Raw genomic sequence first — 13039 nt, forward strand, 5'->3', positions numbered from 1 at the left:
GGTCTGACATCAGCCTCTCATCCTTGTTTCCTCCTTTCAGTTTCAGTCTAAAGCTCTTGTTTTCTGTGAAACTCCTTAATTCTAGAACCACCACATACACTACTGGTGTCTATGACCAACTTGAGAAGAACTCTGACGGAAGCATTTCCACCAAGTGGGGCCACAGTCACTGAGTATCGGTGCAAAGCCCCACGAAAACACTGGCAGTGGCAGATCAGGATAAGTATTTAAATTGCTTTAGAAATCAGAGATTGGAAATGTGAAATTTAATCTTCCATCAGGATCGCGACCATTAGCTTCTCTAAGTAAATCAGGCTGGGACTCTCCTGGAGACTCGAGCACGATGCAATATTTCTACAAGCATTTTCATATGAAAACAGACAATTTAGGGAAGGCGCTAGGCCTCGGGGATTTTGCAGAAAAGCATCTGCTTCCAGGGAGCATTTGGTCCTGGAAAATGATTTCTCTGCACTTGTTCTTCCGCAGTCTCGCACTGAAGTCATAAACCTGTGTTTCTGTCATCAATCTGCTGTTGTGAAAATTATTTTGATGTCAAATACAGGATTATAATTTTACTAGAATCCTTCTCAAGTCTTGAATATTTTAATGTTGGCTATAAAAAAAAAGGCCAGCCCTGACGGGGTAATGGGAGTATTTCTCTACCTGGCCCCTGAGTGTGGCATGAGCTCCCTGGGTGGCCTGGGGACGTGGGCAGGTAACTCTTAGATCACTGGTTTCAAGCACTCCAGGCAGGCACCGCCCGCTGGCTATTCTGATGGGCTCTGACCTGGGGTAGTCTACAAATCCTCTGCTTTCCATCCAACTGGTTACAATACTCTTGTCTCGGCTCTAAATTCTCCTCCTGGCAGCTTTATCCTTTTAATTCTCATCTACCACTTTTGAAAATCTTTTGTAAACTCAAAATGTTTCTGTGAAACAATTCATTTCACCGAAATCTCCTGTTTAAATTCCTGAATGCCATGCACACCTGGGGCCTTAGGAGCACAGGTTCTAGAATCCCCCAAACCTGGGGTCAGGCTGCGGTTCTGCCAAGTCCCAATCCTGGCTGAGTGTTTTCCCCTGAGCCTCGGTTTTCATCCAGGGAATGGGAATGATTTTATATCACTACCTCACCGAGGTGTGAAGGCTCCTTGAGAGGGGACAGGTCAAGTGCCTGGCTCAGATCCTGCACTTTGGACCCTTCAGTAGATCTTAGTACTTGTACTACTATTATTAATACTTGATGATGTCTACTCTTAAAAGGAAAATGAATGATCACTTAGCTAGGTAGGCTCACCGCATCTCATTTAATATTCTCTCTAGCAGCCCTTTGGTGGGGTGGAGCAGGGTAGCTAACATGATCCCCATTTTACAGGAGGAGAAACAGAGGCCCAGAGAGGTGATATGACTGGCCAGAGTCACACACTGGAGGGGTGGGAGCCCCTCAGCGCAGAGCAGCTGACTTACGATGTGGCCCAGGCCTGGGTGCGCAACAGCCGGGCGACCTGTAAGCCAGCGCAGCGTCTCTGCAGAACTGGCCCGGGAGCCTCATCAGTGCTGTGGGACGGGGGTGCGAGGGGGGGAGCGTGCAGCCCTGCACACCCCGGGCCTGGGCCAAGAAGGAACACTCACCTTGAGCACGATTTCATTGACGGTAGCGGCGTCAGATTCGAAGTAGAGGTGTTTATAGTCGTGATTGCTTAGATACGTGAGTTTAAATATTGCGTGACCTGCAGGGAGAGAGAACAGGTGGAGTGAGGGGCTCTGGCAGATCACCTCGGGGGCGGCCCCCCAGATTCTCCTTTCATTGTCCAGTTCCTGGGACAGCAGGTGGAGGCTGCCCAGCAGCCACTCTTCCTGGAGCGGTTCACCTCGTCATCAGAGGCTGAGGGGTGGGGGGAGAGTCAGGTCCCGCTCCATGGAGAGAGCGTGGGTGCAAGGTTCTATGGAACTACTCCCACACGATCATCACATGGAAATGGTGGTATTTTTTAAGGCAGAAGGCCAATTAACTCCAAATTATTCCTCTAAAAATAAAATAACTGTGCTTAAAGTCAAATAAATGAGCAACAGGAAGGGGAAAGGCCGATAGTAACGCAATTACGAGGGTCTCCAGGGCCGGCTCCTGAGGGCGGGGAGTCCGGGTCGTGTGACCCCTCCCGTGTGGAGGCTGCTCCCAAGGCCTCTGGTCATTTCCTGGGAGGATGGGTGGGCTGGGGGTAGAGGAGTACACAGAGAGGCTGCTCTGAAAGCTGCCGCCTCACACAGCAGACTGACCTTGGGAGGCCGGATCCTCTGAACACTCGAACCCCCAGAGATCTGAATTCTTCCGCACCCCTTTCCTACCACCCTCAGGGTAACCCTGTCATTGCTGGGACTGCTTCCTGGTCTGGCCTCATTGCACTCCAACACCCTCTGGTGCCACAGCCCAGCCCGGGGCACCGCACACACCCACCTGTCCACACCGGGGATGTCCTCGCTTGTTAACTTGTCTCTAAAAGACCTGCCCATGCTGGCCCTCCAGCTCAACCCGCACCTCCATGGGACACATTCCTAGACGTCTTCCCACACAGTGCTCGGCCGTCAGAGAAGCCCGCCTATGTGTCACACCACCTGCAGCCATGTCCACACCCCCGTGGCTGTCCTTGGGGCCAGACGTGCCAATCAGATTCCCTCCTCCAGGCGCCTGCCTGTGTCAGCCCCACGTGACACTCTCCCTGGCCATCAGGGCATGCTGTCCTTGGGTTCTGGGAGACCCCTGTGGCCCTCCCAGAAAGTCCTCTTTCTCCTTGAGCTGTTCTGAAGTGGGTTTCCGCTTCTGGCAACCAAAGGAGCATTGCTCCAGAGAGATGTGCAGTCACAGCTCAGCAAACATTCCCAGACCAAGGGGCAGCTGGTGACACCTCGGTCCCAGAGGCCTCCTGCTAACCAGCCTCAGAAACAACGCTCCCCCCGTCTGCTCTGCAGACTTTGGTGCTCCTGAGACTAAGATTCAGCATATCCTATTAGGCGTTCTCATCCGCTGTCCTTTTAATTGAAGCAGTGGCTGGTCATAGTTATTAATTAATAATATATCACCCATATTACTGTAAGTTCACCTCTTTCCCGGAGAAACCTTCTTGGAAACTTTATTTACAGTAGCTAATTCTTCAGATCTCCCCAAATAAACTGATATATGCTGAATGTCTGGGGCCAGAAAAGTGAAAGTGCCGGTATTTTATCCTGGAAACATCACGGTGATATACTCACCGTGACTATAAATTCAATATTGAAAAACCTAGCTAATAATTTCTGAAAAACCTCGCTTTCGGTCACTTGACAAATGTAGCCTGGTTCTCAATCGTGGTACTGAAATGTTAGAATTCTTAGCTGAAAGTTCATCATTTTGTGAATGTATAAATTACCTGTTTCTGAGAAGTGGATCTCATGTTAAGAGGGTGTATCTGTATGTCAGGGTGCGTGCGTGTGTATTCCTGATCTCACAGGATTCAGCTCGGAACCATCTGAGTCTCGGTGGTGATACGGCCATGTTAGAACAATGCGGATCTCTCTGATGGCCATGCTGTGACCGAGCAGAGATGTCTATGAAGGTCACAGGGCTGTGAAGGACAAACAGAGACGCCCCCTCCAGGAGGCCTTGCTGCTGACACCTGGCCATGACAGACACAGACTCCAGCGCCTGGGGCTGCAAAGAACCAGAAGGTCTTAGGGAGACCCGTGGACCCGGAGCTTCGGGGTTCACTGACCACTCTGATAAGTGATCTCACGGACTGTCTATCCCACCTGCTCCCACTCGTCACTGACAAAACAAAACCAACACCTCCAGTCACTAGAGCGTGTTTTGCCTGAACAACTGAGACACTATTAAAAACCTGTCTGGCAGGCGCTCTTCAGGAAGAGCCAGACCCACACACGGCACATGTGACACGCGGTCTGCAGGGGCCTCGGGCCTCTGATGGAAACCTCCACACTGTCCCCTGGGATCATATGGGCTCACGGAAAGAGGCCTGTGGTTCACCTACACACCAGTCACAGGGCAAAAGCAAACTATCGTCCCATGGCAAGTCTCTGGGACGGGAGCATATTTGGGTCAGGAGGCTACAAACGTGCTGAGATCGGAGGCTGTGAGCGTCCCTTGTCTGTCCCCAGTGCTCTTTCCAGACCCCCAAGGAAGAGGGAAGCAAGTGGGAGTGATGAAGAGTGCACCCCACGTGGCTGAAGCCTCGGACTTTCCGGGAAAACATTCCCATCACCGAGGGAGGAGGATACAGAGAACGCTATCTGGGGAGCCCGCATCAGAATTCAAGTCGGCCCTCAAGGGACTCTTACAGAGCCAACAACTGCGTTAGGGGGTTGGGGGACATCCCCGCAGACAGCCCCTTCCTGCTCAGTGGGAGGACTCGGGGGGCGGTGAGCTCGAGTTAACCTGGAATCACGCTGTCAGCCCTGTTGGAGCCCTGGAGCATGTGGTCGAGGCGTTCCATGAGAGTTTTCACTCTGCGGCTCTTCCCCTTGCTCCAGGGATCCCTGTGCTGCTGGGTGGCCAGAAGGGCAGGTTGACTCATTCAGATCCTGCCAGGAGCACAGGCGAGTGCCCGGGCCAAAGGGATGGACACCAGGAACACTGAGAGACAAGGACAATGAGCAGGATGAGGAAGGGGATCACAGGGAGATGGCAGGGAGACCCCAGGGGAGCGGGCTGGCCTGGAGGCAGAAGGGCCATCAGCGGCAGTTTCCTACAGAAGCTGACGCATGTCTGAGTCGTCCTAGAGGAGGAAGGGGGGTCAGCTGGGTAGAGGTGGAGTGGAGAAGGATTTAACAGGGTAAGGACAGAGCAACCTACAGGACAAAAGGCAGCAGGCCTTCCAGATGGCGCTCCGAGCAGTGGACAGGCAGGAGGTGATGGGACACAGGGCAGACTGAAGGGCTGGGGAGGGAGCCACTAGTGGGCTCTAAGTTGGGCAGTAAATGGTCAAATTGTGCTTTGGGGCATTCACCCTGACTCCCCAGGGCCTAGAGGCTGGGGGACCAACTGCCACAGTCCTCTAGGTAGGAGCATACTCACTCGGTTTTGAGCTGGACGGGGGCAAAAAGGATGCCGAGAAAGGGATCAACTTGAGAACCGTAGAGAAGGAACTGTGGCAGGACTTGGAAATGCTTTTACAATAGAATAGTTAATAAGCAGAATTCACACTTGTATAATTTCACCCAATCCAAAGCCCACAGATTAAAGTGAAACAAGTTAACTGACCTAGTTCTGGAAATGAATCTATCAGTAACCATGAGCAGTTTATGCTGCGTGGTAAATTTCCACCAGTGCTGTCTGGGTAGATGGAATCACTGGCATTTCAACACTGACTGAACAGAACAGAGACACAAAGTGACAGAAGTCTGTTACCAAACCCTCCTCAGCCTCGGGCGGCTCGAGGCTCACCTCAGGTAAATGGGCAAGAGGGCTCAAGTGCCCTCCTCGGCTGCAGCCTTCCATGTCCTGGGATGTGACAGGGAACAAGAGGTGGGCAGGTTACTCTTGGAAACTCAACGAAAATGAGCAGCTCTCACAGGGAAGGAATGAGCCATAGGGGCAAACTGTACACACGCCAGCTGAGGAAGAATGATGGTGTTACACGGTTATTTCCTTTACTGTGGTTTGCAGATACTGCATTTTTTTTTTTTTTTAAACAAATTGAAGGTTAGTGGCAACCGAGCACTGTCATGATGGTGAGCATTTTTCAACAATAAAGTATCTTAAAATTAAGGTATATAAATTATTTTCTTAGACATAATGTTACTATTGCACACTTAACAGACTACATATAGTGTAGATGTAACTTTTATATGCATTGGGGAACCCCCCAAAATGTGCGTGACTTGCTTTTGACTTGCTTTACTATGGTTAGCCTGGAACCCAATTTGCAACGCCTCTGAGGCATGCCTGGGTATCAGTAATGCCGTAAAAGAGAACACAAAGCCTGATATTCAATTAGTCCAAAAGATTTTGCTTGGGTTGTTAAATTGTTTGGAAATTAAAGCATAACAAAAGCCTGGGATGCAGAGGGGGAAAATGTGAGCGCTGGGCAGAGACTTGGGAAGAAACCCAGGTGTGCTGAGTTGCAGTGCTGAGACCGCGGGAGGCACTGCCCCCAGAGCCCAGGTCTGCCTGGGAGGAGCACCCGTGACACCTCACATGGTGCTCAGATGCAGTGGGCGCTCAAGGCGGGTAGTGACCATCATTGTTACAACTGTGATGGAACTGGTATTTGAAGCTAAAATCCTCATTATTTTGAAGATCTGGTTTTTAATTGGGCCTTCTTTGAGCAGACTTGCTTTCAGAGCTGTAGGAATAAAAATGCAATATAATGGAATATAAAATGAAGTATCCAATCCCTGGCCGCATATCCAGATTTGCTCAGGGCACTGAAACTATATGTCTGCTTCTGAATATTGAAATGAAAGTCTGGATATGTGAAAATGTATTTACATTTACGTATTTTTTTTTTTTCCAAAGGAAAACAGAGAAGATGGAACGTAACACTGAACAGAAACTAATTAGCAGCACAGATGTCAGAAACCAAGATCTTTGAGCTTTTGTGCTGTAATTTATCATCGGCATTATGAGTTTTAACTTAAACAAAAGGCTGTGTTGAAAAACAGGTTCTTCTGGTCAATGGAGGGGAGTGGCCATTCAGAAAAAGCTGCTGTTGTCACAGATGGGACAGCTGAAGCAGAGGGCCAGCAGTTTACACACTCCTGCTGAAAGAAGGGCCCCAGATCTCCACTGCCAAGGGACCTGAGATTGTGGTTTGAGAGGAGGCTCCCTTCTAAACGACCTGTGGGCACTGACTGTGGCCGTCAATGACGGGTCAGAGTGGGACTTCCAAATCGAGTCGGCAGCCCACCTGTGTCCAAAACCCTCCAGGGGCCATCGCTTGCCAGGAAAGCCAAAAGTAAATTTGAATTTTTTTTCTTTTTAAATTAAAAAATATAAAATATATTTTAAAATCATGAGACGTTGAGAAGACAGAGGAAAAACTTCCACCCTTGACCTCCATAATACAAACACCGGCACAGTGACAGGCAAGATCTCTTTTCCAATCATCCTCATGTCTGTTTCTACACAATTGTAGTCAGACGGTATACCAGAATTGGGGGATAATTTCTGCTGTTAACATTTTATGATAGCCTTTTCCTTGTTGACATCATCTCCACAACCATATGTTTCAGTGGCTGCCTTTTATTCCATTAAGTAGGTATGTGCCATGGCTCATGCTACCATCTTTGTGCTGGGCATTTAAGTTACTTACAATATTGACAGTATTATAGGTAAGGCTATGAAGGACATCTCTGCCCTCCTGGATTGTTTCTGAATTCCTTTACATCAGACACAGATACTTTTAAGAAGTGGGTTTTCAGGGTCTGACCTTTTCTGGTCCCTCAGGCCTAGAAGTGGGTGGAAAGCTCTCATTGGATTTTTTGAGGGAAACGGATGGCCTGGGATGCTTTGGTCTCTGGGCTGAAAACCCTCCACTGCAAGTAGCATGCCCAGCTGCCCATATGAGCTTCAGTTCAGTTTAATTGAACCCACAAGGGTGGTGCTCCTTTCCGAGCCCCCTATAGTGGCAGAGGCCCCAGTAACTGGAATGAGCTCCTTGACCTCTGGAGCAGGACAGAGTGATCCACTTACACTTTTGCCTGAGTTATTCACCGCCCCCCCCCACCCCTTTGGCTCGCTCCTGTAATCATAATTAAAGCTGATTATAAAAACTCCCATGGCAATGATATTTTCCTCCTTCCTCTAATTTACTGAAAACACTCTTGCTAAGGTCACTACGACCTCTATGAGAGATCCAGTTGATAATTCTTGGCTTCTATTTTGCTTGGCTCCTCAACTGTATCTGATACTTCTCTTGAAGTCCTCTCTTCCCATGAAGCCACAGTCAATTGATTCTTCAGCTGACTTCTCCAGTCAATCCGTTTCTTATATTCCTTTGTGGCCGTCTTGTCCTTCCTCTCTCTCTTAAATGATGGTCTTCCCCAGTGTCCTGTCCTTGACTCTCATCACTTCTAATTCCATTTCTCCTCTGTCAGGTTTGCTCATCGGGTTTTAATTACTACCCAGATGTTGATGGTGCTTTCCAGGTGCTGTTAGTGGTAAAGAACCCGCCTGCCAATACAGGATACATAAGAGATGTGGGTTCGATCCTTGGGTCGGAAAGATCCCCTGGAGGAGGGCATGGCAATCCATTTTAGTATTCTCGCCTGGAGAATCCCATGCACAGAGGAGCCTGGTGGACTACAACTCTCCAGTGTTTCTTTTCCTACTGTATTCAGAATAAAGTCCAAGCTTCTTAGATGATTTTTGAGACCCTAGATTCAGTTCAGTTCAGTCACTCAGTCATGTCCGACTCTTCGCGACCCCGTGAATCGCAGCACGCCGGGCCTCCCTGTCCATCACCAACTTCCAGAGTCTACCCAAACCCACGTCCATCGAGTCGGTGATGCCATCCAGCCATCTCATCCTCTGTCGTCCCCCTCTCCTCCTGCCCCCAATCCTTTCCAGCATTGGGTCTTTTCCAATGAGTCAACTCTTCGCATGAGGTGGCCAAAGTATTGGAGTTTCAGCTTTAGCATCAGTCCATCCAATGAACACCCAGGACTGATCTCCTTTAGGATGGACTGGTTGGATCTCCTTGCAGTCCAAGGGACTCTCAAGAGTCTTCTCCAACACCACACTTCAAAAGCATCAATTTTTCGGTGCTTAGCTTTCTTCACAGTCCAACTCTCACATCCATACATGACTACTGGAAAAACAATAGTCTTGACTAGACGGACCTTTGTTGGCAAAGTAATGTCTCTGTTTTTGAATATGCTATCTAGGTTGGTCATAACTTTCCTTCCAAGGAGTAAGCGTCTTTTAATTTCATGGCTGCACTCACCATCTGCAGTGATTTTGGAGCCCCCAAAAATAAAGTCAGCCACTGTTTCCACTGTTTCCCCATCTATTTCCCATGAAGTGATGGGACCAGATGCCATTACAGCATAAGGAAGCTATAAAAAAAAGCCTTCCTCAGCAATCAATGCAAAGAAATAGAGGAAAACAACAGAATAGGAAAGATTAGAGCAGATGCCATGATCTTCGTTTTCTGAATGTTGAGCTTTAAGCCAATTTTTTCACTCTCCTCCTTCACTTTCATCAAGAGGCTTTTTAGTTCCTCTTCACTGTCTGCCATAAAGGTGGTGTCATATCCTGCATATCTGAGGTTATTGATATTTCTCCCGGCAATCTTGATTCCAGCTTGTGCTTCTTCCAGTCCAGCGTTTCTCATGATGTACTCTGCATAGAAGTTAAATAAGCAGGGTGACAACATACAGCCTTGAGATACTCCTTTTCCTATTTGGAACCAGTCTGTTGTTCCATGTCCAGTTCTAACTGTTGTTTCCTGACTTGCATACAGGTTTCTCAGAGACAGGTCAGATGGTCTGGTATTCCCAACTCTTTCAGAATTCTCCACAGTTTCTTGTGATCCACACAGTCAAAGGCTTTGGCATAGTCAATAAAAGAAATAGATATTTTTCTGGAACTCTCTTGCTTTTTCCATGATCCAGTGGATGTTGGCAATTTGATCTCTGGTTCCTCTGCCTTTTCTAAAACCAGCTTGAACATCTGGAAGTTCATGGTTCACGTATTGCCGAAGCCTGGCTTGGAGAATTTTGAGCATTACTTTATTGGCAGGTGAGATGAGTGCAATTGTGCGGTAGTTTGAGCATTCTTTGCATTGCCTTTCTCTGGGATTGGAGTGAAAACTGATCTTTTCCAGTCCTGTGGCCACTGCGGAGTTTTCCAAATTTGCTGGCATATTGAGTGCAGCACTTTCACAGCATCATCTTTCTGGATTTGAAATAGCTCCAAATGATACAGCTCCATTTGAAATAGCTCCAGGAATTCCATCACCTCCACTACCTTTGTTCATAGTGATGCTTTCTAAGGCCCACTTGACTCCACATTCCAGGATGTCTGGCTCTAGGTGAGTGATCACACCATCATGATTATCTGGGTTGTGAAGATCTTTTTTGTACAGTTCTTCTGTGTGTTCTTGCCACTTCTTAATATCTTCTGCTTCTGTTAGGTCCCTACCATTTCCGTCCTTTATTGAGCCCATCTTTGCATGAAATGTTCCCTTGGTATCTCTAATTTTCTTGAAGAGAGCTCTAATCTTTCCCATTCTGTTGTTTTCCTCTATTTCTTTGCATTGATTGCTGAGGAAGGCTTTTTTTTATCTCTCCTTGCTATTCTTTGGAACTCTGCATTCAGATGGGAATATTTTTCCTTTTCTCCTTTGTTTTTCCCTTCTCTTCTTTTCACAGCTATTTGTAAGGCCTCCTCAGACAGCCATTTTGCTTTTTTGCATTTCTTTTCCATGGGGATGGTCTTAATCCCTGTCTCCTGTACAATGTCACGAACCTCTGTCCATAGTTCATCAGGCACTCTATCAGATCTAGTCCCTTATATCTATTTATCCCTAGATTAGCAGTTGTCAAACATTTTGGCTTCAAATCCCCTTACACTCTTAAAGGGGTTGCAAAGAGTCAGACATGACTGAAGTGACTTAGCAGGGTCAGATGTTGATGATCCCACAGCAGGTGTCTGGCTGAGACCTTTCTTCAGACTTTCAGAGCCAACTGTATCCACCATCCTCTATGGCCTGCAGTGGTGCACATCCAGAACTGAAGTCTACGTTTCCCCTTAAATCAAAAGCTCTGGGGATTTCTATGATGGTCAGTGGTTAACCTGTCTTCCAATACAGGGGACGGGGGTTCCATCTCTGGTCAGGGAACTAAGATCACACCTACCCCGCGACAACTAGGCCTGCATGCCACAACTAAGACCTGACGCGGCAAAAAATAAGTGTTCAAAGCTCTGTTAGTGCACCTGGAGGGCTCACCAAGCCCCAAGCATTTGGTCCCCTAAACAGTTTTCATACATTTATCTTCCATCCCTTCTCATCCTGTGACCACCGCCCTCCACCCAGTCCTGACCATCTGGTGCTGCTTCTTGGTCTTCCTTCTGTAGGTCACGTCGTCTTCAGACCCAAAGGTCTACCTAGAGGAGTCGTCCTTTTATAACACACATCTGGTCCTATTACTCCCCGACATAAAACTCTACAGTGTTTCTTTCCCTATTGTCTTCAGAATAAAGTCCAAACTTCTTAGATGATTTTCGAGACCCTAGATTAGCAGTTGTCAAACATTTTGGCTCCAAATCCCCTTACACGCAAACATTACTGAGGAGCCCTAAAAGCTTTTGTTTATGTGGATTATCTCTATTATTATTATATTAGAAATTCAAACTGAGAAATTTAAAAACTATTAATCCATTAAAAAATAATAAACTTATTGCAAGTTAACACAATGTATTTTTTAATGGTGAAACCCTTATATTCCCTCAAACAACAAAGCTTTAATGAAAAACCTGGCATTACTGTATAGTTTTGAAAATTATAAAATATCAATATTTGGTTTGACAGAGTATAGCTATATTATATTCTGTTTTTGCATTTGATTTGTTGTGACTGCTTAGGTTGAAGCATATGAGAAAAAGTCAGCCTCACATAGATTTTTAATATTATCTGCAAATATTCTTTGATATCATACAAAACTTGATAAATGATATCTCCTTAAAGATTAGCTGCAACGTGGAATCTAAAACCATATGAATAAACTTTTTGTATTGTTACACTTAAATTCATTGGTCTGTCTTGCACTTTGCATGACTCTTTTAAAGAAAAATATTAATTTGTTTGGCTGCATCAAGTCTTTGTTGCGGCGTTTGGAACCTTAACTGCAGTATGTGAACTCTTAGTTGCGCTATGTAGGATCTAGTTCTTTGACTAGGGATTGAACCTGGGCCCCCTGCATTGGGAGCGTGGAGTTTTAGCCACTGGACCATCAGTTCAGTTCAGTTCAGTTGCTCAGTCGTGTCCAACTCTGCTACCCCATGAATCACAGCACACCAGGCCTCCCTGTCCATCACCAACTCCCGGAGTTCACTCACACTCACCTCCATCAAGTCAGTGATGCCATCCAGCCGTCTCATCCTCTGTCGTCCCCTTCTCCTCCTGCCCCCAATCCCTCCCAGCATCAGAGTCTTTTCTAACGAGTCAACTCTTCACATGAGGTGGCCAAAGTACTGGAGTTTCAGCTTTAGCATCATTCCTTCCAAAGAAATCCCAGGGCTGATCTCCTTCAGAATGGCCTGGCTGGATCTCCTTGCAGTCCAACAGAGAAGCCCCTAAATGACGTTTTTACTCTTGGATGGTTTTGTAACAACATGCAGTAGTCTAGAAAATACACAGGTCTTCCATATGTTGACACATTATACAATATAAAAAAATCTCAATATTCATTAACTATCGCCACTGATCTCTTCAGAAAAGTAATGAGAAGTGAAGTCCACAGTGATGGATACAAATTTTCTGAGACTCTAATTTTCATCCAAAAGCCTGAATTTCATCCCTGGCATCAAATACTAACTTACTTTCTGTGAAATGGCAGGATTACTTCATTTTCAAGAAAATGTATGCTAAATAGTTAGGCTTGAATAACTATAGTTTGTCAGTTGCTCTTTCAGGTATAAACTGAGTTCCATGAAATGAATGGTTAGTTCAGCTTGCAACTCACACAATTTCACAAGTCCTTCTCCTTGAGACAGGTCTTCTACCCTCCTATGCAGCAGATGTATGTCAGCAAAAGAATTAAACAATATTTATGGGGTCTTTTGATGCTTTGATTCATGTGTCAGTTGTTCTAACAAAATATAATATGGCATTTCAGTAACCAAGTATTGGTTGAGTTTCATTCTTTAGCATTAAAGAGGCAGACAAGCAAGAAACAAATTCTGTATCTGAAAATTCTGTCCTCAGTTTGTAGCAAGTTTGAGTTTGCACGTTCTCTTGGGAGGGTTAAATTAGATAAAAGCTATCCAACCCGTGCAGCAGACAGCTTGAGTGACCTTTATGCAAAAAACATACCTTTTCCATCT

The 13039-nt window shown here is 46.5% G+C and overlaps 1 protein-coding gene across 6 annotated transcripts in view; it reads right to left on the reverse strand.

Annotated features, from left to right (window-relative positions):
- The window catches only part of MAPKAP1 (mitogen-activated protein kinase associated protein 1), a 233883-nt gene that overhangs the window by 4504 nt on the left and 216340 nt on the right, over positions 1 to 13039 (reverse strand). For all 6 annotated transcript variants that reach the window (XM_027556277.1, XM_027556273.1, XM_027556274.1 and 3 more), the window contains one exon: positions 1633 to 1730. In XM_027556277.1, the coding sequence (XP_027412078.1) occupies positions 1633 to 1730 (98 nt within the window). The remainder of the gene's footprint in view (positions 1 to 1632; positions 1731 to 13039) is intronic.

Source organism: Bos indicus x Bos taurus, chromosome 11 (genome assembly GCF_003369695.1).
Source record: "Bos indicus x Bos taurus breed Angus x Brahman F1 hybrid chromosome 11, Bos_hybrid_MaternalHap_v2.0, whole genome shotgun sequence".
Lineage (NCBI taxonomy): Eukaryota > Metazoa > Chordata > Mammalia > Artiodactyla > Bovidae > Bos > Bos indicus x Bos taurus.